This window comes from Lepisosteus oculatus, chromosome 18 (genome assembly GCF_040954835.1).
Source record: "Lepisosteus oculatus isolate fLepOcu1 chromosome 18, fLepOcu1.hap2, whole genome shotgun sequence".
Classification (NCBI taxonomy): domain Eukaryota; kingdom Metazoa; phylum Chordata; class Actinopteri; order Semionotiformes; family Lepisosteidae; genus Lepisosteus; species Lepisosteus oculatus.
In genome coordinates this window covers 18725038-18751771 of record NC_090713.1, presented here as the reverse complement: position 1 = coordinate 18751771, position 26734 = coordinate 18725038, and the positions used below count along the sequence as shown (strand labels likewise).

Here is a 26734-nt window from a genome sequence, read left to right as displayed (position 1 = left end):
TACACACACACGAAGGGAAGAGACTGTATCTCAGCCTCCGTCCCACTATATACAGTCCGGTAGTCCCCAGGTGCTGTTCTCAGCCCACCCTGCGTGGCGCTACATTGTAATACATGTTACATGTTTCACGTTCTTTATGGAATTTAAATACAATTAAAACCCCACCCCAAAAGTACTAAAAGAGGGATTTTTAATTAATTTATTTAGATATGCGATTCCATACTATATTCCCTATTGATCAAATTCTAAAAAGTATGCGTTTTTTATGGCGATAACGAGCACAAATATTCATAGAAAAGAATAATACATTATAACTCTTTATGACATATATAAACTTAATATAGTCAGAAGGAGCAAGTAAAAACTTTTCCAAAATAACCACAGTATGTAACCGAATGAAAGACTTTGAGGCTTAAAATGTTTAGGGAGAAATGGAATACTGGTATGTATTTTTTTATTTAAATTACCAATACCAGCCATATACAGTTTACATAATATGTTTATGTTCCTAAATTAATGTCATTTACAGTATGACCTTCAGATGCGTTATGCTCCTCTTCTTTTTATGCTCAGCTACTAAAATTTCCCTTTAGTTTTAAAATTCCATATTAATATTCAATATTAAGCAGATTTAAACACGCACAGTAAAGAGATTAAATGAAGCAATTGTTTCACTAACAACAAATGCACCACAAGTGCCACGTACTTGTCAATCACGTACTGCGGTATAATGCGGTGAACTGTAGATAATTTTGCATGGTACGGGATTGTACCGTGCATCTTGAATGGCTGCATCTGTAAGTGGAATGGATGAAAAACAAACAACAAACCTTGGCATTTAAAAGGTGTAAAACTATTTTGTGTTGCACATGATTAGTATGTGGATACAAACAATGTACCGCCATTATCCATTCTTGTGAGATACTGTGACTGAGATGGAATTTGAGAAGAGCTGTGCTGCCCAAAACCCATGTACTATGGCACAACTACAGGGGAAGATGTAGCTTAGATGTTTATTAATCATTTTGAGGAAAGAGGAAATGACACAAATGAAATATTTTCTGTGCCGACTGACAGTGTCCCTGCTATGGTAGGAAAACTGATGTGATATATGATAAATATTTCTAGCATTTCTCCAATGCATGGATGTCAAGTCACTCAAAGTACTGAGATTTAAGCCCCTAGGTACAGAAAACACATTTGCTGTTTTCCAGGGTCAATCCTGCATGTTTGAAAACTAATTTGGATCTAAGGTACAGTACTTTTTGGAACTTCTTCCTGAAATGTAACCTTAGATGTTTAAAATGTTAAAGCGGTGTTTAACTTAAAGCTTGAACACCTTGGATGAATTGCAGCTCCTCAGCAAAATGATGAAGAAGAATCCATCTAAATTAAAACATTACCTTTTATAGCAAATATAACTCAAAGTATTATGAAAATAAGAATTTGCTACAATGTTAATAAATGTGTCAATAAATTTAACACATAGAAAATAATTTGTAATGTGAAGTCATTTTGAGGGTTTGAGACATACAGTATAGAACAGAACCCCGACTTTAAACCACTTAAATGAGAAATGGTTATTCAGGGGATTTTTAGATTTATACTTTCAGCTAATATAAATGCATTGTAGCATTTGAACTCCATCAACATCACTGTAAATAAACAATTATCCAATTCAGGGTTACAGTTACCCAGAGCCTATTCCAGGAAGCACTGGGCACAAAGCAGGACTGAACCCTGGACAGGATGCCAGTCCATCACAGAGCACAAACACTCACACCAGTGCCAGCCTTCTCAGGCACCTATTAACCTGCCAGCATGTTTGTGGACTGTGGGAGAAAACGAACACCACACAAACATGGGGAGAACATACAAACTCCACACAGATAGCACCCCAGATTCAAAAGAGATTCAAACATGAGAGATAAACAAATTGATAAATACTGCCAACCTAACTAATTTCCATAGCTACTTCCTTTCAGATGTATATAAAATATTAGAAAAAAAGGAGGAATATGAGATAAGGGTAAGATCCAAATGGAAGGGGAGGCTGGCACTCCCATAGCAACTGAGGAATCTCAAATCTGCATAAATCCAATAATTCACCTTCCTGGAGAGAATCACTAGAAACTGGTTAAAGCTGCACAGACCTAGTGTTCAAATCTAGAATAACTTTCAAGAAGAAAATTACCTACAGAATTAAAAATCAACTACATATACAGTACATATTAAAAAAGGTTGTGTTTTGAGCCTCTCAGTAATCATATGTTTACAAAGAGCCCAAAGACAAGAACTTGAATAACATTAGACAAAAAAATCCTTTTATATGTCACCCTTCGTTTTTGTTTTGTATTTTCTAGCTGTTACATTTTGATGCATCTGAAAAACGGAATGCTGTGAGTCTTAACATATCTAAATAAAACAATAAAAAGAAATCACCAGTGTTCACTTACTTCAGTGTTGTTAATTTACAGTTGGGATCCCTCCGAGCAGCAGAGAGCAGTTTCACTCCTGAATCCCCTAGGTTATTATAACTCAGATCCAGTTCTCTCAGACTGGAGTGTTGAGACTGAAGAACAGAGGCCAGATCTTCACAACATCTCTCTGTTAGTCTACACCATGACATCCTGCAGACAAAAAGACAGGAGCACAGCTGAACATCTGCACAGCTCATCCACATCCTTCTTTCCAAGTCTTCACTACAACACCCAGCTCAGCAGTAATATAAAACATCATGGCATTATCCATCTCAGAGTGTCCATGGATGAGGGTGATGAAGATAACTGCTGCATCAAATTTTGGGTTCCAGAAAGAAGAAGAAAGATGAGAAAAAACTGCCAGGAAGGGAGACAGTGGGAAACAGGGAGACACATGAAGCTACAATGGTTGGAATAGGGAAATAGAATGAGAGAGACTTTGACTTTTAACCATAATAGAAATTGCTTCACATTTTATGGCGTTTTGTTAAAGTTATAGCTTTGGTTGTTATTCTTCACATGGTTGAATTCATACAAAATGTAAATTAACAACACTAGAGAAAGAGAACTGGAGATTTTGATTGTTATTTGTAGATGTGTTGAGGAAAACAACATTCTCTTTTGAAGAAAATAAACAATTTAAACAAAAACAAGCAAGGTTATAACTATAACAACACATAATCAAAATGTGAAGCAATAAACAATCTCAATCATAATTTGGCAGAGGAATCGACCGTGTGACTGCATCCACTTTGTATGAGTCATGAAACTGAACTTCAGTACAAAACAGCAGGTCAAGAGAGAGCAAGTCTGTATGAACCAGAATTCTGCCTCAGACTTTGTCTGGCACAGGGGAACTCTTTTGACCTGGGATCCATCTGTACATTTCACTTGAATACCATTAATATTGATACAGTTGGACTCCATTGTCAATAGAGTTCTGTTAAAATTACTATTATAATGTGTGAGAGAGAAGCAATTATGTTTGAGAAAACAAATAAACTGTATTATACCAAAAAACACAGGGAGGCAGAGGTGCACATTTGTATTCCAATTGGGAGGGGAAAGACAAAGAAAAGACCCCCCCCCCGACAAACTAACTGACTAAAAAAACAACTAGACAGGCTAGAACCGGAAAGGTGGTCGTGCCTTACAATGAGGCCATACCAAAACAAAGTCTCTCAGTATTCCCCCTTTTGAATGCTTGTCCCTCATTCGCTTAATACAGTATCTTAATTGGCAGCACCCAGAGAAAAAGGAGAAAACAATTAGGGAAAAAATAATAACTCTCCAACTGAGGAAAATAACAACCATTGATATAGATTCCAGGTTAGTTAGAAAACTAACCACATTTCTCCATGATACTGTGACGTCACAGTGGTAGTGACCCCAACAAACAGGCATGTCCACCACTCCAGACACACCCCTTACAGACTGCTGGAGAATGTTTTCACATTTCTTGCAACCACTCTCCTTCAAGAATGGTGATGTGCTCACTCCCTCATCATGGCACCAGACCTCTGGGTCCCTGTCTCACAGACTCTCAGGCCCTCAGACTCTCAGGCCCTGAGTCTCGAGCTCACTGACTCCACTGGCCTTTCTATCTGATTTCCTCTGAGATCATAATGTAGGCCCCTCACCGAGCCAAGCCCTTCTGTGGCAGATTCCTGGACTCACTGAGCCTCACCTCTCACACGCCCTCCGGCTGGTCCCTTTCAGGGAGATGGCACCCTCTGCTCTGAGTCACCACAAGCAGCCTCCTGCTCTTTCCCTGATCTGGAGCCTCCTGCTCCCACTTGACACTCACTGGTCCCCTCACGGCCAGTCAGCACTCTGACTTCCAGGTCCGCCTCCAGCCTATGACATCCTCACTTAAGCCACCAGAATAAGTCACGCACACACAGTCTCCAGAGGCTCACTCCCGCACTCAGACCTCTCACATTAACAACCCCGAGTCTCTCTTCATCACATCCCACTCGTGCTGAGACTCAACACACTTTCCGTTATAAAAAACAAATACACAACCTCCCTGGCTCCTCACTCTGATGCCACTCTGTGTATACGCTGCACAGGTCTGGCTTGTCAGTGTCACTCCCAGTAGCTCACTGATAATAATAATGGACATTTTCATAATTTTATTTTAATTTTATTTTTTATTTTGAAAGGCTAAGAAAATTGTGTCAGGTCAGTAACGTCACTAGTAAGTAAGAGAGGTGTGTGACAGCTGTGGTGTATGAAATGAGGGTGTGTGTTATGCCTACTTATTGCTCATACATTTCAGGCATCTCAAACCTCTCAAAAAGGCCACATATTGGAAGAAATTGTGGACTACAAAGAAAAAAGTGGATTGCAAACTCTGATCTTTAAGAAATTAATAACTGAGCTGCCAGAAGATAACATCTCTTTTACTATTTGCTTATAAAACTATGACTGGGTCTATAACTGCCCATAAGTATCTGTATATTTTAGATTTTGAAAAGGTTTTGAGACCCATGGACCTGGCTTTATAAAACCTTCATGTAGAATATGCTGTCTTTGTTCCCCCGTTTCAGTAGAAGACACTGGAGTAGCACTGGAAAAGCACTGGAAAAAAATCTGGGTATTTTAATGAGCTACAACTTTAAAAAAAATGACTTTTAAAGAATGACAATTAAACCCCATTGTTTTGTACCCATTTACAGTGTGGCGCCTAGTGGAAAGACATATTAAAATAAAACTACATGGGGCTCACACTGTCCAGTTTTTCATAAAAACTTGTATTTTATCTGATGGATGCCGGTTTCTTTTTCTTCAATTGTTGAATAAGGGAAATGACATTTGCATCTGCCATTGTTAGGGATAGTATACAAAATTTTTCATTCTTTGTTACTTCCCTCTGCTGTGTGTTTTAATGGGGTTACCTGGGACATGGAGCTCTGGGTCACCCCTTATGTAAGATAATAGATGCAGGGGACACAGCTTAGTGAATAGTGTCCTAATGTTACTCTTCGTTACTTAGATCCTGATTTAAATCCTTAAGGATCTATAACAGCTGGAAATTGATGTGTCTCTCATGGATACACTTCTCATTGGACACTATTTGGAATGATCTAAATTTTGCTTTGAGAAATCCCAATCACCAGTTGATCCTTTTTAACTTAATTCATAGGACACATCTATTGTCTCGGAGTCAGTTTCAATGCATATTACTGATTCCCCAAAGTGCACACTGTGTTCCCAGGGAGTCACAGGCACACTCTCTCCTGTAGTATGGGAAGGCACTGATATTTTAGAGTTTTAAAGTTTTGGGGAAAGGTGTGTGCAACACTGTCCACACTGTTGAAGCAGAGTGCTCCTTACTCCCCTCTGGTCTTATTGCTGAATAGCCACTTCTATACTGACTGAGCAGCACTACAGAAAAGGGTCTAGCTGGCATTACTCCTGTGAAGACAGTGATTGAGACAGATGGAGAACAGACAAGAGAAAGAAAGAGACAAAGTTAAAGAGGAACAAGAGAGTGAGGAGCAAGTTTAAACCTGCGAGACACGGAAATGAGAGGGGAAGCTTTTCTTACAAGATCAGGCATCTTACATTTCTCAACACAGTTTTATTACCGGGAAGGTAAGACACAGTAGGATGAAGAAGACTGTAGAAAGATGTGTCTGAATATAGAGCACTGAGTGGAACTTTTCTTTCTATTTAATTCCCACTTGCTCCCAATCAAAATCATGACCCCACCTGCAATATTGATCCACACCTCACTCAGATCTAATAGGGGAACTGAAGTCCCAAGTTTTCAGACAAGGTTTTAACTCTTGGTATCAAAATAAATTGACAGTATTGTAAAATTCTACACATTTCAGTTCAAAATAATGAATTTTGTGAAAGTACTGCATGGTTGCCATGTTGGTGAAGGAAGACGAGAATCTGCTGGTCTCACCACTGGCGAGAGCAAGAGTTTGGGAGGATTGTGATATAAAACTGGCCCTTCCTGCTCACTAGTCTCTGTAAGCCAAAACTTGATAATGAATATGAGTATGTTTTAGTTGGTTGACAGATCGTTCTTTTTTGCAATACTTAAAAGAATCAAAAAAAATGTGCATGTTTTGTGAAAATATTTTAAATTAATATGGTACCAAATTTGCTTGCTCTAAAGCATGTTTACAATATAACTGGGACACTTTTTCGTCATTGAAAAATCTGTTGCCACATTCTGAATCACAGACAATGATGGCAATATGGCACTATGCATACATTGAAACTTTATCTCTTTTGCGATATAAATGGGAAGTTATGCTATGGCACATGATATTGTGTACTTGGTAGCTTTGTTGTGTTTGAAATGTACTCATCATTGCAGATTCATTATAAAATTGAAATGTAAAAATAGCATTGCAGTTCCCCTTTAATATAGGATAATATTTCATATGTTAATATTTTAGGTACAAAAAAAAACACTCATGAGTTAATATGAAATATTTTATGAGCTAATGCATATTTAAACATTCACAGTTTTAACAGTCTATTACAGGTCTCAAAAAGACCTTCAGGTTAATGCATTAAATGAAACCCCTAAACCAGTCGCTGACCTACAGCATGCATGACATTACTGGCACACAAAGGGATTTTTAACAGCATGTGCAAAGAAAATGGCATGTGTAATAAAAGTCTAATGGGCAGCAAAGATATTAAGTTCAGAAACAATTAAATCTGTGCTCGACTGTAATTCCCGGCAACATATATCCTAATGAAAGTTCTTTGCCACAGAAAAAAAAATGATTCACTTGGTTTATTTATTGCATTATTTGTAGTGGAGTTAGGAAATTGTTTTCACAGCAAAGCTCACAATCTGTGCCGCTGATAACATCAGACTTAAGTGTAAATGCAAACATTTTGCACAAAATGACAGTTGCAAGAAGAAATCTAAGTAAGATGTTTGCATATTTGGAGAGAAGAATATGGATTTGTTCAACATAACGACCATATTGTTTGTGCTCTAGAATGTGAGAGCATCGTTTGTCAAACATCAAATTTTCAGCAACATTTTCAGACAAAACAGGACAAACACTTCAAGGATGAGTTGGACAAGGCTGAGTCTATCAAACAGGACACAGCAAGGTACAGAAAACAAAGCAACACCTTTAAATTACAAAGTCGGACAAAGTGTTGTGAAATCATTTACAGAAGGGGCAAATATAATAGAGCTTTTCTTATATGTTCTGATGTTTAATTAGATTGCCTAACAAGGAGATTATCATCTCTAGAATTAAGGGCTCACCTGTGTCTGCTAGATCAATGAAAAGACAAATAAGTGAAATGGCTGACAACGTTAACAAACAACAGACTTAAAAATGTAAAAGTATTTTGTGTTGCACTTGATGAGTGTGTGGATATAAACAATGAAACGGCATTTTCAAATATTGTGAGATACTGTGACTGAGATGGAATTTGAGAAGAGCTGAAGATACAGCTCAGAAGGTTATTAATCATTTTGAGGAAAGAGGGAATGATATGAAGGAAATATTTTCTTTGACGGCTGCCATGGTAAGAAAACTGAGGAGACTTGTTAAGATCATCACGGATCACATTGGCCATCCCACGGTAGATTTTCATTGTATTACACATCAGGAAAATCATTGTGCCAAGATTTTGAATTACTAGCTTAATAATGTGATGATTACGGAGGTGAAAATAGTTTATTTTCTTATTGCTCGATCTCCCTTGACTCAGTTTCAATCTGTTCTTCAGGAGATGGGCAGTGTGTGCAAGGACATTCCTCTATACCAGCAGCCACATCACCCTGCAGCTCACGGTTTGCAGCCCACTGAAGCTCAGAAGGTGTGAGCCTGGTCAGTACCTGGAGATGAGACTCCTGGGAAAAACCAAGGCTGCTGCTGGAAGAGGTGTTAGAGGGGGCGCAACAGGGGGCCCTCACCCTGATGTGTGTGTGGGTGACAGTGACATTATACTGTAAAACAGGCACAATCCTTTGGATAAGACATAGAACCAAGGTCCTGACTCTCTGTGGTAATTAAAAATCCCAGGGCATTTCTTAAAAAGAGCAGGGGTGTTACCCCGGCGTTCTTTGGCCTTTACCAACCATGGCCTCCTAATAATCTCACTGAACTGGCTACATCACTCTGCTCTCCTCACCACTGAGAGCTGGTGTATGGGGAGTGTTCTAGTGCACTACGGCTGCCAGCGCATCAATGAGCTTTGAGTGGAGTGTCCAGAAAACAGCAATATAAGTGTAAGCAATTATTATCATCATACAGCAGAGTTTGTTGGCTAAGCCGTGGGAAGGATTCGGCAGGCATGCCTTCATGTAATCAAGATAATTTTGTCAAAAAAGCAAGAACGACCTGAACTGCATGATATAAAATGGGTTACAAAACTAATGTTTCTAGCTGACATTACGACACAAATGAATGATCCGTCTGCAGGGTGCAGATCAAACTTTTTTTTTTTAAGTTGGAAAGCATATCTTGCAAAAGTTGCCATTTTATCTTGGGACATTTTCCTATTCAGCAGTGTGTTATTGAATTTGACCCACTTGTCTAGCTGCTTAGCCACCATGTACATGAACATACTGTATCACCTTGAATACTGATCCAATGGAACAGCCTGGGACAGACCAACATCATGTTGTCCAGAGTGTCACAATCTACGTCTAGAGTGTAACTTAGAACAGTCTTTTGGGTGGAATCTGGAGGAGGAATAAATATGGAGAAACCCCACCTTCTTGGGGCACAACAAACATTACCTCAGACCAGAGGCTGAAAGACTCATTAGCTGTAACTTCCTGATTTCTTCCAATGACACAGCTATGTAACCAGGCAAGTAGCCTGGGACATCATTTATTATCAACTGGATGCTGCAGGAGCCTAGAAAGATCCACTCCTTCAAAAGCTTTGGACAGGTCGGCTAGCAGCACTCTCACCACTGTTGGTTATCTGGCATCTGTAGCTGTTAGTCAGGAGTGTGTGGCTCATACAGGGACAGATGTAGTGTAGTGAATTTAGGCAGATAAGCAGACTGATGTTTGCATTTGGATATAACTACAGTCATGAGTTTATTCACAATAAATATGTCAAGTCACTCAGTACTGAGATTTGAGCCTCTAGGTATAGGAAACGTACCTGTATTAGATGTGTTCCATGTTTAATAATCTAAAATATGTAATTTCTGTAAATTTAACTGAGGTATAATGTTAATGCTGTGGTGTAATATAGTTGTAGATGGAAGCAGTTTGGGAAAAAGATGATGACAAAAATTAAAAGGCCTCATCAAATCTAAGCCTCCCCAGGTTATAAAGGGCAAGGCTGGTGATAATGAACTAAACAAAAATGAAATACAACAAACATAATAAAAAATAATAAGAAAATAGTAGATGGAATTGAACCATAAAATTATATTATACAATATAAATGCTCATAATAGTCCAATCAAGACAAAAGAGTACTTTAAAAACTAAAAATGACAAAGGTGATAGTGATTAAACAAGAAATACACCAGACAGACAAAGACTGTTATGTCCCTGTATGTTTGTGTGTGTATTTGTTTCTTTCTCTCCCCTTCACTTTCTCTGTACAGGTACCCTGTTCGTCAGTGGTCCATCTTTCTGCCATTCTTCATTAGCGATGCCATCACCACCTTACCGCAATCAGAACCACGACCGCAAGTTCAAAAACAGAAGAAGTTTTGACCCTCCCAGCTTTTTGCTAACTTCTCTTAATTTTCTTGTTTTTTCACCAATTATAGCTATTTCCTAATAATTAGCTAGTTTTTTTGTATGTCAGTGGGTTACCTGTTTTCCCCATCACTGTTAATATTATTCACCTGTCATTTTGCTGCTATGCATTTGTTGTTGATTGTGACTTTGTGTGTCCTGCAGGGAAAAAATTAATGGGTAAGAATGTCACGTGACATACACTTTGCACACACGTAGGTTTGGTTTCGCCTGTCTAGACACACTAGGTTGGGGGCGAGTGCCACCTTTGTATTTAGGTTTTGCTAGTTAGTGTAGATTAGTTTGGGCATCCAAAGACACTGAAGACCTTTTTGTTTGTGTTTTGTTTGGGTTAGATAGGTTAGACCACACTATATTAGTTAGATTAGTTTGGTTTTGATATTTTATTTTCTTTGGCACCGCTCATGTTCTTTTTCCCTGTGCTGTCTTTGTGTGTTTGTATGTAAATATTGTAAACAGTCTTATATTTCATGTATTCACTTGTGTATAGGCTTGCACCTGATTTTCTTGTTTTGTCGTTATTTTGTCCTGTTGAAAAAAAAAAACCTCCAGTCTCCAAATAGTTTTAATGCTAAACCCCTATATCCTGGGATCATAACAATGACCATAACAAACTAGTAAAACTGGCATCATCACAAGTATTCTACCCCTCTTACAAATCATCAAGGAGAGGGGTGACTGTTTAATGAATAGTGAGGTAGATAAGGTGGATGATATATTATGTCCTTGGAAAGATTGGACATGCTGACATAACACTGATGAAGGTGTACATACTGTATACACGTACACTACATGTACGTGGTGTAAGTGTATACGAAGAAGGACATGTCTTAATGTGCAAAGTTATTGGCAGGTGATGTTACAGGTATAGCTGTAATTATTTGAAGAGGATTCAATCTAATAGACTCTAAGACTTATGGAGAACAGTAAACCCTAATGTTGAAGATTTGTCATGTTATCCTACATTATGTGGAAAGCTTTCTAGCAGGAAGAGACCAAACTGAGGCTCCAGCATCTGCTGCACACTAAAACATAAATTAATCTTAATCATAGCTTACACTTATATAGCGCTTTTCTGGACACTCCACTCAAAGTGCTTTACAGGTAATGGGGACTCCCCTCCACCACCACCAATGTGCAGCATCCACCTGGATGATGTGACAGCAGCCATAGTGCGCCAGAACACTCACCATACATCAGCCATCAGTGGGGAGGAGAGCAGAGTGATGAAGCAAATTCATAGAGGGGGATTATTAGGAGGCCATGATTGGTAAGGGCCAATGGGAAATTTGGCCAGGACACCAGGGTTACACCCCTACTCTTTTTGAGAAACGCCCTGGGATTTTTAATGACCACACAGAGTCAGGACCTCGGAGGCAGGCCTAGAAAGAGATGGATAGATTGTGTGAGAAAAGATATGGAGGAATGTGAAGTGAGTGAGGAAGATGTGCTCGACAGAGACAAATGGAGAAGAGCAACCAAAGCAGCTGACCCCAGGACAGTCTGGGACTAAGGCTGTGAAAAAGAAGAAGAAGACAGAGTCAGGACCTCGGTTTTACATCTCATCCAAAGGACGGCGCCTGTTTACGGTATAGTGTCCCTGTCACTATACTGGGGCATTGGGACCCACACAGACCATAGGGTGAGCACCCCCCTGGTGGCCCCACTAACACCTCTTCCAGCAGCAACCTTAGTTTTTCCCAGGAGGTCTCCCATCCAGGTACTGACCAGGCTCACACCTGCTTAGCTTCAGTGGGTTGCCAGTTGTGAGTTGCAGGGTGATATGGCTGCTGGCCATGATTAATCAGGTTATTTTTTACAACTTACAAGTCATCTCCAATATTTTCTAAAACAAACCGTGAGACCGGAACAGACAAAAAGTCTTTTTTCACCGTAGTAAAGCATTTTTACTATAGATGTATAGATGGTGTTATACATCTATGTAACAGCAGCCCAGCGAGCTCTCTTAAACAGATCTTTTTATCATTGTTTTTTCTTTCATTCTTTCTTTTGTTACTGTTCTTAGTCCTCAGTTTCCCTCTCCACAATGTTCACGTACATAACTTATGATCCACAAACACTTTTAGACATCGGAACAAGATCCGCAGGACTATCACTTAGTCTGGAAGATCTGGACTGCATCAGCTCGCACGGACTTCTCCGACAAGGCCTGGAAAACATGGTATCACCTGAACAAGGTAACCAAGCCAAGAAGCGTAGCAAACGATGTGAACAAAAACGGAAACGCAGTAAGCGAGCTGGGCTACAAACAAGACTAAAAACCGAACAGAACAAACATGCTTTACCAACCATTTTACTCGCCAATGTCCGATCCCTCGACAACAAACTCGATGATCCCAGACTGTCACTGTCCGCACAACGAAAAATTAAAGAATGCTGCACTTTTATTTTTACTGAAACATGGCTAACAGACAGTAGTACTGACTTGGTGATACACCTAGATGGATTTTCTGCCCTCTGTGTGGACAGAACTACAGAGTCCGGTAAAACCAGGGGTGGGGGAGTGTGCATTTTAATTAACAACGCGTGGTGCAACAATGTATCTACCATCACGAAACACTGCTCACCTACTTTGGAATTTTTAGTGATCAAGTGCCGCCCCTTCTATCTGCCGAGGGAATTTACAACTGTTATTATCACTGCCGTCTACATCCCCCTTGATGCTAATGGCAAAGTAGCGCTAGAGGTACTGCACACTGCAATAAACAAACAGGAATCTGCACATCCAGATGCAACCTTTATCGTCGCGGGTGACTTAAATCAAAAAAATCTCAAATCCGTTCTCCCAAAATACCATCAGCATGTCTCCTTCCCAACGAGAGGAAAAAACACTCTGGACCATGTTTACACCAAGATTCAGAATGCTTACAAGGCAGTACCCCTCCCCCACTGTGGAAACTCAGATCACATTACTCTGTTTCTCCTCCCGTCATACAGACAGCTGCACAGGCGAGTGAAACCAGTGGTCAGAACAATGAAAGTGTGGCCTGTAGGAGCTGGATCAGTCCTGCAGGACTGTTTTGAATGCACTGACTGGAGTGTGTTTTAAGAGGCTGCCGCACAGGGATCATACACCGTCATACAGGAATATGCATCGTCAGTCACTAGCTACATCAGGAAATGTGCTGACGATGTCGCACTCACAAAAGAAATAAGAACTTTTCCTAACCAGAAACCATCGATGAACAGTGAGGTTCGCATCCTAATCAAAGCAAGGGATGCAGCATTCAAATCGGGCAATAAATCAGAACTAAGGGCAGCCAGGATCAATCTAAACCAGTGATTCTCAAACTTTTTGGACCAAGTACCACCCCTAATCCAACCAAAGCATCCAAGTACCACCTACAAGTCATCATCTCATAGGAACCCCAGAAATTCTTAATGACCAACATGAGCGCGAGTGCAAACACACTCACACATACATATAATAAATATTATAATAATAAACTTCGTAGCGCCTTTAAAGGTGCCTTCTCAAAGTGTTTTACAGAAAAAAAAACAGTAACAACAAATAAAAAAGCACCTTTTCAGTGAGAGGGGTGAGCCTGTTTAGTCGAGCAAAGCAGATGTGAATTAATTTTTCGAGCCTTGAAACAATTCACAGAGTCTAACAGATTTTAAATCGTCAGGCATTTTCATGACGGCAAAGGTCTCGTGGTGGATGTTGCAATGCATCCATTCATTTCTGGAGCAACCTCTCTAATTTGTGCAACAACACCATTATGTCGGCTTGTCATTGCTCTAGCACAGTCTGTACAAACTCTGACACATTTTATCCAGTCGATGCCATTCTCTTCGATAAATTCATTCAGAAGCTGAAATATGTGCTCTTCTGTAGTTCCTGTTGGTAGCGGTTTACAGAACAGAAAGTCGTACCCACAAACCCGTATCTAACGTAAACGAGCAAATTGGCCAAATCGACTACAGACTCATCTAATTGCAGTGAAAAACATCTGCTCATCTTAACGTGCTCTATCAGCGTACTTTCGATATGATAGATAGATACTTTATTGATCCCGTGAGGGAAATTGCAGGAAATTGCAAATTGCAAATATAATACTTCATTTCAATAATTCTATTATTATGACTGTGTCTTTCGGGGTGGGCAGCAGGTCGAGCTGTTCTGCACCTTTTTCTCCATACCTAATAGTGTGGCTTACCTGCTTTAGCAATCCGCAAGTTTGCATTTCCGTATTTAAGTTTTTATTTCATGCGCATGGGAGCGAAACACAGAGACACTCGGTGTATTTTTCTCAAATTAACTTAGAACAGTTCTTAAATATTTTTCTGTTATCTATCACGCTTTCCTGTGCTCACAAGATTACCAGCGTTCGTAGCACCTATTTCTATGCATTCCTGTGTTTACAACGTTGGCATTGTTCCAAAATCATGCACATTCTCTTACCTCCCTATTTGCTGGAGATACAGTAGCTTTTTTTAAAATACAATTGGTCACTTGCATCCGTAGCACGCATTTCTATAGAGTGGTATAGAATTACAGAGTATCTCTTGTGTCCACTGAAGTATTAGCGCGCGCTGTATCGTAGTACGTAGGCTGCGTATTTGACACGTCTTAAAATACAAAATATGAAAACCCGTCCCGATTTTTCAGCACACACAACACAGTTCCAGGGTCATTTGGCATACCACCTGGCGGTTTGAGAACCACTGATCTAAACAATGGTATTAAACATGCAAAAAACACACTAAAACAGGAATTAGAGGAACACTTCACCACTAATGACCCAAGGTGCATGTGGCAAGGTATACAGGCCCTCACAGACTACAAGAGGAAGAACATCTGTGCACCTGCCCATGATGCCTCCCTGACTAACAAGCTCAACACCTTCTATGCTCGGTTTGAAGCTAGCAACACAGAACCAGCCATCAGAGCTGCACCCTCCGCAGCTGACCAGTTGCTCTCACTGTCTGCAAATGAGGTGAGGATATCTCCGCAAAAAGTGAACACACGCAAGGCTGCAGGACCTGACGGCATACCCAGTCGCGTCCTCAGAGTCTATGCCAATCAACTGGCAGGTGTATTCACAGACATTTTCAACATGTCTCTGGCCCAAGCCGTAGTCCCCACCTGCTTCAAGACAACCACCATCATCCCAATACCGAAGAAAACCACAGTGACATGTCTTAATGACTACCGACCATTGGCACTAACACCTGTTATCATGAAATGCTTCGAGAGGCTGGTCATAAAGCACATTAAGGACACCATCCCAAACACACTGGACCCATACCAATTTGCCTACCGGCCCAACAGATCCACAGATGACACAATCTCCATTGCCATACACACTGCCCTATCTCATCTGGATAAAAAGAACACATACGCAAGACTACTATTCATCGACTTCAGCTCAGCTATCATTCCAGAGAAACTAGTCAAGAAACTCAGTGCACTGGGTCTCAACACCACCCTATGCAACTGGATTCCGGACTTTCTGACAGGCAGACCTCAGGCTGTCAGGCTTGGAAACCACACCTCCGGCACACTAACTCTGAACACTGGGGTACCCCAGGGGTGTGTGCTTAGTCGCTTAGTTCATTACTCTACTCCCTCTACACCCACGACTGTAAGGCCAAACACAACATCAACCCCATCATCAAGTTTCCCGATGACACCACAGTTGTAGGTCTGATCACAGACAATGATGAGAGGGCCTACAGGGAGAAGGTCAATTTCCTTACAACGCGGTGTGAAGACAACAACCTCACCCTCAACGTCAGCAAAACCAAGGAGCTGATCATTGATTTCAGGAAACTGCAAAACGGACATGCCCCTATCCACATCAACGGGACTGAAGTGGAAAGGGTCAGTAACTTTAAATTCCTTGGCGTCCATATCACCGAGGACCTCACATGGTCTCTCAATGCCACCTGTCTGATCAAGAAAGCGCAACAGCACCTGTGCTTCCTAAGACGGTTGAAGAAAGCTAAGATATGTCCCCAGATCCTCATTAATTTTTACAGATGCACTACAGAAAGAACACTGACAGGTTGCATCACAGTGTGGAATGGCAACTGCAGTATTACCTACAGCAGGTGGTGAAAACTGCCCAGTCCATCACTGAGGTTGCCCTCCCATCTATACAGGACATTTATGACAGACAGTGCTTGAGGAAAGCTCTAAGCATCATCAAAGACCCCACACATCCCAGCTACAGACTATATGATCTGCTACCATCTGGAAAACGGTACTGGAGTATTCAGGCCCGGACTACCAGACTCAGAGACAGTTTTTACCCCTGCACTATCAAACTATTAAACTCCCAGCCTCTCTCTCACTCTCACCTCACCTCTCACTTATGATCTGAACCTTACAGTGCCTTCTTTCTTACCAAAAACTCACACATTGAAATCTACCTCTACCTTACATGTCAAAAAGCTCACTCCCCATAATTTCTATTCTTTTATTTCATTCTGTTGATGCATGTTTTTGCACATCTGATGTTGTTTTTGCACATTACCTATCTTTTTGTTGTTTTGCACATTGCCTGTTGTTGTTTTGCACATAGCCTGTTGTCTCTGTCTTTCTTATATTATACAATTGTATTGTTGTTGTTGCTTTTTTTTGTACTACTTATCGTCTGAGAGCTAGCTAAATAGCCTTTCGTTTTACCATATATCCGTATATAAGTATAATGACAATAAACGTGAACTTGAACATAAACAGATAATAACAATAATCTCACACACCAAAATGCAACCTAAAAATCAAAAGCTGAGCAAAACTTATAAAATAAGACAATAATTAATAAGAATTGCTTGTACTTAAAGTGTATATAGTGCTTTTCTGGACACAAAAAGCTATTTACAGAGCTCAAAGCTCTTTACAGATAGTGGGGATCCCCTCCACCACCACCAATATACAACCTCCATCTGGATGATGCACCAGTACGCTTACAAAACACCAGCTCTCAGTGAGGAGGAGAACAGGGTGATGAAGCCAATTCATAATTGGGGATTATTAGGAGGCCATGATGGGTAAAGGCCAATGGGAAATTTGGCCAGGATGCCAGTGTAATACCCCTAATCTTTTTCAGAAACACCCTGGATTTTTAATGACCACAGACAGACCTCAGTATTACGTCTCATCCAAAGGACAGAACCTGTTTACAGTATAGTCTCCCCCTCACTATACTGGGGCATTAGAATACATACAGGCTGTGGGGTAAGCGCACCCTACTGGCCCCACTAACACCACTTCCAACAGCAACCTTAGTTTTTTCCAGGAGGTCTCCCATCCAGGTACAGGTCAGGCTCACACCCGCAGAGCTTCAGTGGGCTGCCAGTTGTGAGTTGCAGGGTGATACGGCTGCTGGCATATTCACTGGCATAATCACTACCATAGATGCTATGTGCACTGAAAAACAGGTTACACGCCTGCTAAACCACTGGGTCAATGAAAACCAAAAGAGTAAATTTATTTGGCTGACCACTATGACCAAGTCTGAAAAATGTCTGAAAAAAGGGGATCTAATTGGTTCAAACTGCTGCCATTCATTATTGACCATTTAGAGCCCAAGGAGACATCACTGCCTCTGTAACATGACTCAGGAAAAAAAAAACCTCAGCAACCAGTTTGTTTACTTAGCAACCAGGGGTCATCATCTATTCTACCCCTGCTGATGAGCTGGCAGTGAAAAGCAATTAAAACTCCTCAAGCACTGCCCAGAGGATTAGTTCAAGTTCAAGTTCACGTTATTTGTCATCCCAGCCATATACAAGTATACAGTGGAAAGAAATATGGTGAAGAGTCTGTACATGGAGGAGGTTGAAACCCTGGCAGCATGGTGCCAGGAGAACAACCTCTCTCTGAACATCAGAAAGACTAAGGAGATGATTGTGGACTATAGGAAACACCAGGGAGGAGATCACACACCTATCTATATCAATGGGACTGCAGTGGAGAGGGTCAGCAGTTTTAAGTTCCTGGGAGTTAACATTTCAGAGGACTTAACCTGGACCCGCCACACCAACACCGTGGTCAAAACAGCACGGCAGTGCCTATTCTTTCTCCGTAGGCTAAAGACGTTTGGCATGCCTTCACATATCCAGACCAACGTCTACAGGTGCATTATTGAGAGCATCCTGACTGGTTGCATCACTGCCTGGTATGGAAACTGCTCCGTCCGGGATAGCAAAGCACTGCAGAGGGTGGTGAAGTCAGCGCAGCTCATTACTGGCTGTGAGCTACCAAGGATCCAGGAGATCTACTCAGCTACTGTAGATGTCTGAAGAAGGCCAGGTCCATTTTCAAGGACCCCAGTCATCCCAGGCACAAACTGTTTTCTCTCCTACCGTCCAGTAAACGGTACCGAAGCATTCGGTCAAAGTCCAACAGACTACGGAACAGCTTCTACCTCCAGGTAATAAGACTGCTAAACAGCCAACCTGCAGCTCCTTTAGCAAATCACCCATAATGGCTACATGGACACACATTTTTCAGTTTTCATGGAATACAGTTTTCATTGTATTCAGCATACTGCACTTGGACATAATATATCGCATACACCATGGACACATAGCAGCTCTATTCATATTGAGTTTTATTCAATATCTATTACATTATTATCTATTATCATGTAACATTTTCATAACCTTAATTTTGTGATTTTTGTGATTCTTGTGAGCTTGCAGAAAAGACATTTCATTGCCAGCAACTACTGCTGCACGCTGTATTGTTGTGCGTTTGATAAATAAACTTTGATTTGATTTGATTTTGATTTGATATTGTTCCTCCTGGTCCACGGTGCAAATACAGGCAGGACAGACAAGACACTGACATAGACATTGTAGACAGGATACACATAGTGCAAAGTGCAGATAGTGCAAATTACAAGGCAATACATAATACAATATAAATTATGTATGTGGGGGGGTTATATAGTAATATAGCAATAACTTTTATAGCTTTTAATGTTATTGAATAATAATTCTGGGAATGTGAACATTATCATTCCAGGCCATATATTCACAAATATTATGTCATTTTTTTATATTTTCCAATTTGTCTCGATGTTTTATCTAAGCTAGTACACATATGGTAATGTCTTCAAGCATTTTCAGCTGGCTGACAAGGCCACAACTTGTAAAATTGATCTTTTTGAATACCAGGAGAGAAAAAATATTTTTTTATTATTATTTTCATCCTGCATACTGTATTTCTGCCTGGTGAGAGGACACAGTAAGACATATAGTATAAGAAATCTAAGACTTCTACTGTATACTGTATAGTTCTACTGTATAATTATATTTTGTAATTGCAGAGTTATTATAAACTGTTTTAGAGGACATCATTCCAGGTGGAAATTGACTATTTGCCTGGAGGTCTTACTGGGCTAAACTAAATTGTATCTTTAAACACAAAAACTGAAATGAAAAAAACGTGGATCCAGAAAACGCAATTGACAGGGTATTAGAGCTTTTTATATTTGAAACATGTAGGGAATTTGGTTTTCACAATGGTTTTATAGCTTGGCTACAAGCAATGTAAAAACAACCAAATGCACAAGAACAGGCTCATGGTATTCTGTCAGACAGCTTTAATTCATTCAGGGAAACAAGATGAGGATAACAGGGAAACAGAAGGATACAGAGGGAGGTGATATAGCAGGAGAAACACACAATCAGGCTCTTTATATAGATGATGTTATTATATACAGCAGAAATTCAACATCTTTTCCTGTTCTCACAGATCTAATCACAGACTACAGCAACTTTTCAGAATAGGGATTAATTCTGAAGCAATGTTATTGGGGAATCTATATCCCTGGAGGTCAAAAATAAATTTAATTTACAATAGGATTGGTATAAGATAAAATGTTGAGCAAATGCAATACCCAGAAACCTAGAAAACATATTAAAATGTAACTAAGAGGTGCTAGAAAATCAGGTTAAGATGCCTCTCTCATTCTTGAGAAGGATGAAGACAGCAAGAATGAAGGTACTTCCAGGATTCCTGTCTTGTTCCAGACCTTCCTTATTCCCCTCAACGACCATTACTAAAATGTCTATTTTATGTGGTTTAAAGTCAGGGTCCCATGCTATTGTAACCGTTGTGGTCCAACACGGGCTTGTGCCGTCCGGCACTCCACCCCACCGGTTTGTCCTGCAACACCCGGGATGCAAACCTGGGTCTCCAGCATAACACAACAGGGAACCAGCCACATGAGCTAAAGGAGACCTCTCTCAGCCCAGGTGGCTGTGGTCCCTGCTACGCGCAGGGAGGGCAATGACGTCACCGTGTCTGAACTACAGATGCAGCCATTCAAAATGAGTGAGGTATTTCACGGCATACCCCGGTGGGTGTGTCGCAGTATCATGCGGTATGACGCAGTTAACGTGGTGTCCAGGTGATGAACCAGGGAAAATCTGATCATGTTTCTCTATAACAATAATAAAAAACTTTATTTTACATATCGCCTTTAAAAGTGGCATCTCAAAGCAATACAGTAGATCGAAAAACAGTTAAAAGGGACCAAATTAAATACCAGACAATCGCAAACGCGTTTTCAATAAAATTATTTTATTCATTCAGCAGTTTGTGAGAGGGACATCCAGCAGGGAGAGACACACACACCGGTTTTCATTGACAAAATTGTTTTTTTTCAATTCCTCTTGTCTAACAGGAATGTTTTGTTTGTGGACAGACTGTTAGACAAGAGGAAAAGACCGCCTCCTCCTACGAAGCATTAATCGCGTATCTAAGGAAAATTGCAGTATACCTTTGTTCATGCACATCATTATACAGTACAGTATCTCAATTTGTATTTCGATAAAAAAAATCATTTGCCCAGCCACTACTGTTGTTATTGTTTTTATCCTGTAAAGCGTTTCCTTTTTCTGCGTTTTCCATTTCCTTTTTCTGATCACTCGCTTTCTGGATACACATCTCACCTGTCCTGTTCTTTGTTTTCCTGGTTTGCTGATTATGCCTGCTGCGGTCCACTCCTACCCTCACACCTAAAGAATAGTATTTTAAATTTCTTGGCGCAGTTCATTAACCCTTGTATGTGCTGTCCGCGCCCAAAATGCAATTAAAAAAAGTCAAAAAACGCGCTCAAAATACAATTTAGAGCTTAATAAGATACACTCCACAGGCAAAATTAAAGACAAAATTAAAGACGATTAAAATCTGTAATCTTTCCACTTGTACTGTGAGTCATCGGACAGTTTCTGCTTTGTGTAAAGATGGTGAGAAAGCTGTGCTCAATGTATTTAAGGGACTTAAAAGTAAAAGGAGATGCTTCATATTGCTTGACTAATTTTAAAAACCAAGTTATAAATGCAGACGCTCCCTCGGTGCCGCGCCGGTGTGAATATCAAACTATACATTCCCAACAAGAATTGTACCCATCTGTCATGCAAATAAAACACCTTGAATTGAATTGAATTGAGGGAGAGAGGGAGGTAGTGGGACAGAGATACTGTAGACAGACTCAAGGCAAATAAGATACTTATGGGTACGCAGGCATTCACGACAGCAACATACGAAACGTTTGCACGTACTGTATAGTTAAGTTATTACTTGGTTTTCACAGTGCAACGAAATACAATATTGTTGTTGCTGCTGTTCTGGTTGTTTTTATCCCGTAAAGCGTTTTGAGAAGCCACCTTTAAAGGCGATATATACTGTAAAACTGATTCTTATGGAATGTGTTCCGCAGGAGATTCAAATTTTTATTTATTTATTTTTTAATCGCGTATCTTAGGAAATCTCAGTATAACTTTGTTCATGAACAGTGGCATGTTACATTATCATTCCTTTTTTTAACAAGGCTCGCCAGCTAATGTGAATCGAAACCTGTCTTGCTAGCTTTTAAAGTCGTGCATGTGTAAACTGTACTAGAGGGCATGCAAGTTACTCTGTCCCTTTCAGCTGCAGGGAGTCCCTCTGCTGCAACACACAGCAGACAGAACGGGAGACTATTGCCTTTCATATCTGACACCAGTGAAGTAAAAGGGGTGTCTAAAGGGGTGATTTCAGACCACATTTTAGTTACTTTATTTTGTTTACTTTTAACATTTCTGTAATTTACAGTAGATGTCACAATAGAAGCCCGAAGCCTATTATACTCAGTCTAGCCTTGGATCCTCTGAGTCCCATGACTCAGTCTTGTCTGCTTTCCTAGAATAAAACCAGTTAAGTCTTGTGTACTATGCAATTTATATTTTCTGATTCCATGCATTCCCTTAATGTTTAGAGTTTACTATATTCTCCAGACTCAAACACATAAGTACTAATAGCTCTGTCCCTTTAGGAGACTCTTTGCAGTACTGTGTCCCACTACCCCCATGAATTCTTTAGGTTGGGTCTAATATTTTCCAGTAATATACAGAATGGGATACAAAATGCTGTCAGGCAGGTAACATAAAAGAGAAAAATCACATTTATAACATTTTGGCTCAATAAAAAGCTAACCCAATAATTAAATGTGATAAAGTATAGTTTGGATGTTTATACATTCATGTTAATTGTATTCTTGATTTATTTCATGTTTCATTTGCTAACTTAGAGCATATTGTGCAATGAAGAATAAAATAGCTGCATGACAAGTGACTTCCTTCTCTCAGTGGAAATTAAAAGGTAGCCTGATAAATTATAAGACAGTAAGAAAGGTTCCAATCAGGAGGAAACAATTCTTTCCATTTTTTTGTTTGATTGCTGGTAGCAAACTGATCTGAGGATCTACTCCAGCTCTTTCTCTTTTTATCATACAGTAAATCTTATTTTCTTGCTTTCTGAAACACAATATAACAAAAAATAACCTCACAAACTCAAAGAAAAAATCCTTGCTCCCCACCCCCTCCCCTTGGCAGTACTTCCTCCCATGCTTTTAACTAAGGGCATCTAAAATACTGTCAAACAGCTACAATGGTATCTCTGTACAAAGCTTTGACTGTGTCAATCACAGCACCTACCGTTCCCTTACCAGCAACAACATGGATTCTAACACTCAGACATTAAAAAAAGTCAGGCCAAGAGAGAAAATACAGAGCTTTACAACATGCGGTACCAGTAACATTTTACCCACAGTAGACTCACCAACCAGATGTGTTTCAGTTTCTGTGATAAGCCTAGATTAATCATATCCTCTCCTCTAGTAGGAGCACCAAGTGTAAACATGTAACGCCCCTATTAAAAATAATGGCAAAACAGAAGTTCACTCTTTTTAGAACATACCTTCCTATGGACACTCCTAAAATGTATACAATAGTGTCCACAGCATCTCATAATAGAGGCAAATGGGGAACTACAAACTAATTTCATACAATGCCATCCATGAGGGGTTAAAAACACCCTGAGAGAAATTAATTTCTGGATAATTCAACGGCTGTGATTTCTGGAATATGTATTATCCCAAATATTTTCAAAAGAAATTGAATCATTTCAATGAATCTGTGCCATTCAAGTACCTGCTCCAGACAGTAACCACTGCTAAGGGTTTATATGAAGCTTGCATTAAAAGACTTTAAAAAAATGTCATGTTCCCATAAAAAAGTCATGCCTTGGAGTATAGACCCCCAAAGGAATGCCATAGACTCAAACTGCAAAATAAACACATACAGAAAGAAAGTATTTGTATTGTAATTGCAAATCCTTGTATGAGTGATTGGTATGACTTTCCTCATTACAAATCTCTTATTAGAATTTAAATTTCTCTGTAACTCCAGGTCAGAACAGAGAAAATGTAACTGCCTTAAGGAGTTTACGATTGTGAAAAATAGAAGGATAAGCATGATACGTATGTCTTCTGTCATTTTCTAAGTCATGTTACTGAGCACCAAATCTTATTGAGAATATGAATCCATTTAAGGTTTATACCATTAAAGTAAAGGTTTCTTCCATGCTGAAAATGTTTGTACCAGACTTTTTTGAGGCCTGTTTAATTGTGTCTGAAGTCTGATGTTGTAAATTTTATTGTTAAAAAGATCCATGAAAATGTCACTACTAAAGTTAGCTGGTACTGTTGGTATTGTAAGTGGCAAGTAGAGCTCATATTTTAGATTTTGTGTAGTTGCTAGCGTTGAACTGTGTGTTGGAGGCACATGAATTGAAGGAATGGGCAAACATAGCTGATGCGGATCCACAGAGCCAGCATATTAAGATGTTTATAATTAGAGGCAATTTGTTTAAATAACTAGGTATGGATACTGATGTGCAAGAGAGGTGGAAAGGCTGTTTCCTTAAGCCAGCACTATAAAATGTTTTATTCTCAGTGAGATGCTGCCATTTCATAGTGGGTTTCTAACACTGTGTATAGTTCCATCCACACAGTGCCTTTACTTCCATCCATTTCTAATCTCTTTATCCAGTACAGAGGATTTGGAGCCTATCCCAGTAAGCGACGGACACAAGGCAGAATACACCCCGGACATAGCGCCAGTCCATCACAGGACAGACAGACACAAACACACACACACCAGGGCCAGTTTAAATCTAACCTCAGAACCTTTCTTTTCAGAAGACTTAGTGTCTGTATCTGCTTCATTTTCTAATTTTGGTAGCACCTCTAACTGCTTGTCTTTCTTATATGCATTTACTTTGTAATCTGTGGTCCTTTTATCTGTTTTTACATCTACTGTATTGCTTTGAGATGCCACCTTTAATGGTGATATATCAAATAAAGTTTTTTATTATTGTTATAGGGAAACATGATCAGATTAAAAAGATCTAAAGTATACTAGTTTGTCACTCTTCTCATTCCCTTTGCTAAATTACTTTTCATACTAATCTGATCAATCTAACTGCCAGTTTTCTGTGCTTTCTCTATCCTGCTAGATTTGCAATTATTCTGAAAATTTTCATCTTGAAATAACTCATTTCTAAATACCTTTTTCACTGTTAACATCTTGCAGCAACTCTGCAACAAAATATACACTCTGACAGTTCATCCTGCTACCAACATTAAATAAAACAAATCTTAAGATTTCTATATTTATGTCTTTATTTAGTGGTTTCATTAGTGACAAAGGCTAAACTTTCTTGGAAAAATGTATTTTATGTGTTGCGGAAAAAACTGACTCGCTTTAACAAAATATGTTTACAAATCCTTTCACCTGGCATTTTCGTAGTTAGAAATTATGGAACGCTCTGTTAAAAGCAAGGGAGTTTTTATGTCCGTTGCAGTTCTTTTGCAACATGAATATAATTATATCGTTATTAATTTCTTGAGATACGCGATTCCATATTATATTCCCTTTTAATCAAATTCTAAAAGTATGCTTGTTGACTCCGGTATTGCGTTAGTTAAAGACTTCGATGCTTAAAATGTTTAGGGAGAAATGGAATACTGGTGTGTATGTTTTCTTTAAAGTACCGAGACCAGCCATATACTGTATGTTTAAGTTCCAAAATTAATATCGTTTATGGACTTCACACGCGTTGCAGTATGCTCCTATTCTTTTTATGCTCAGGCACTAAGATCTCCCTTCTGCTTTGTGTAAGGATGGTATCAAAAGCAATCTTAAGTGGTGAGAAAGCTGTGCTCAATGTATTTAAGGGACTTAAACGTAAAAGGAGATGCTTCATATTGCTTGACTAATTTTAAAAACTAAGTTATAAATGCAGACGCTCCCTCGGTGCGCTGCTCTGGTGCGCCGGCTCTTACACAGTGCCTGTCTGCCGTAAGCGTTACAATATACATACCCAACACTGCTTGTACCCATCTGTCATGCAAATAAAACACCTTGAATTGAACTGAATTGAGGGGAGAGGGGGGGAATACTAAAGCCAATACTGGCTCAATACCAATACGGGCTTTGATGTGCTAATGCGTTGGTTTAACAGTCCGGGTGTGGCAGGCTTCCAATGTCAACTCGACTCGATTGGAAGACAATGAACGTATTTTAGCCCTAAATGAATTAATAGCAAACATGGTTTACATAAAATACATTTTTCCAAGAAAGTTTATAATAATACGATCTATAGTTGAAATCTGAGCCTACTTTAAAAATAAAGGAAAAGCATTTTCAGAGAGCAATCACGCTGTGTTTATGTAGAAAAAGCGATTAGGTTTATGAGCAATCTAATTACCTATTCACTTAAAACGCTATATAAAATAAAGTTTATTTAGAGATGAATGATCAGTGTCGCAGTTTAAATAATGGGAGTCAGGAAACTAACACACAGCGCCACCGGATTTAATAATGCAATAAAAACGCTTTAAAATAATGTGACTAGACACAGAAAAAGTTTACAGCACAGTACAATAATAAATGCTGACCATGACTTTAGAAGCATAAATTACCTTACACTTAATTTAAACACAAGCTGCCTTTCTGTATGAACCTCTAAGCTGGTTCATACAGAAAATGTAGAAATGCATTAGCCTGATTATGATTAAAAAACACACATAATTAAACACGCGTTTGCGATTTAAATCAGAACACGATTTAAATCAATATAAATGTTTATATTGTCACGCATACTGTCCAGCCTCCATTTCTCTATAAAAATTTACTCTCTTGCACACACACACACAAT

The 26734-nt window shown here is 39.5% G+C and overlaps 1 protein-coding gene across 1 annotated transcript in view; it reads right to left on the bottom strand.

The window, feature by feature from the left end:
* Positions 1-2452: 2452 nt before the first annotated feature.
* Positions 2453-26734, bottom strand: part of LOC138224006 (protein NLRC3-like) — a 394575-nt gene continuing 370293 nt past the window's right edge. Inside the window, exon 3 of the mRNA XM_069180189.1 lies at positions 2453-2630. Coding sequence (XP_069036290.1) covers positions 2453-2630 — 178 coding nt within the window. The remainder of the gene's footprint in view (positions 2631-26734) is intronic.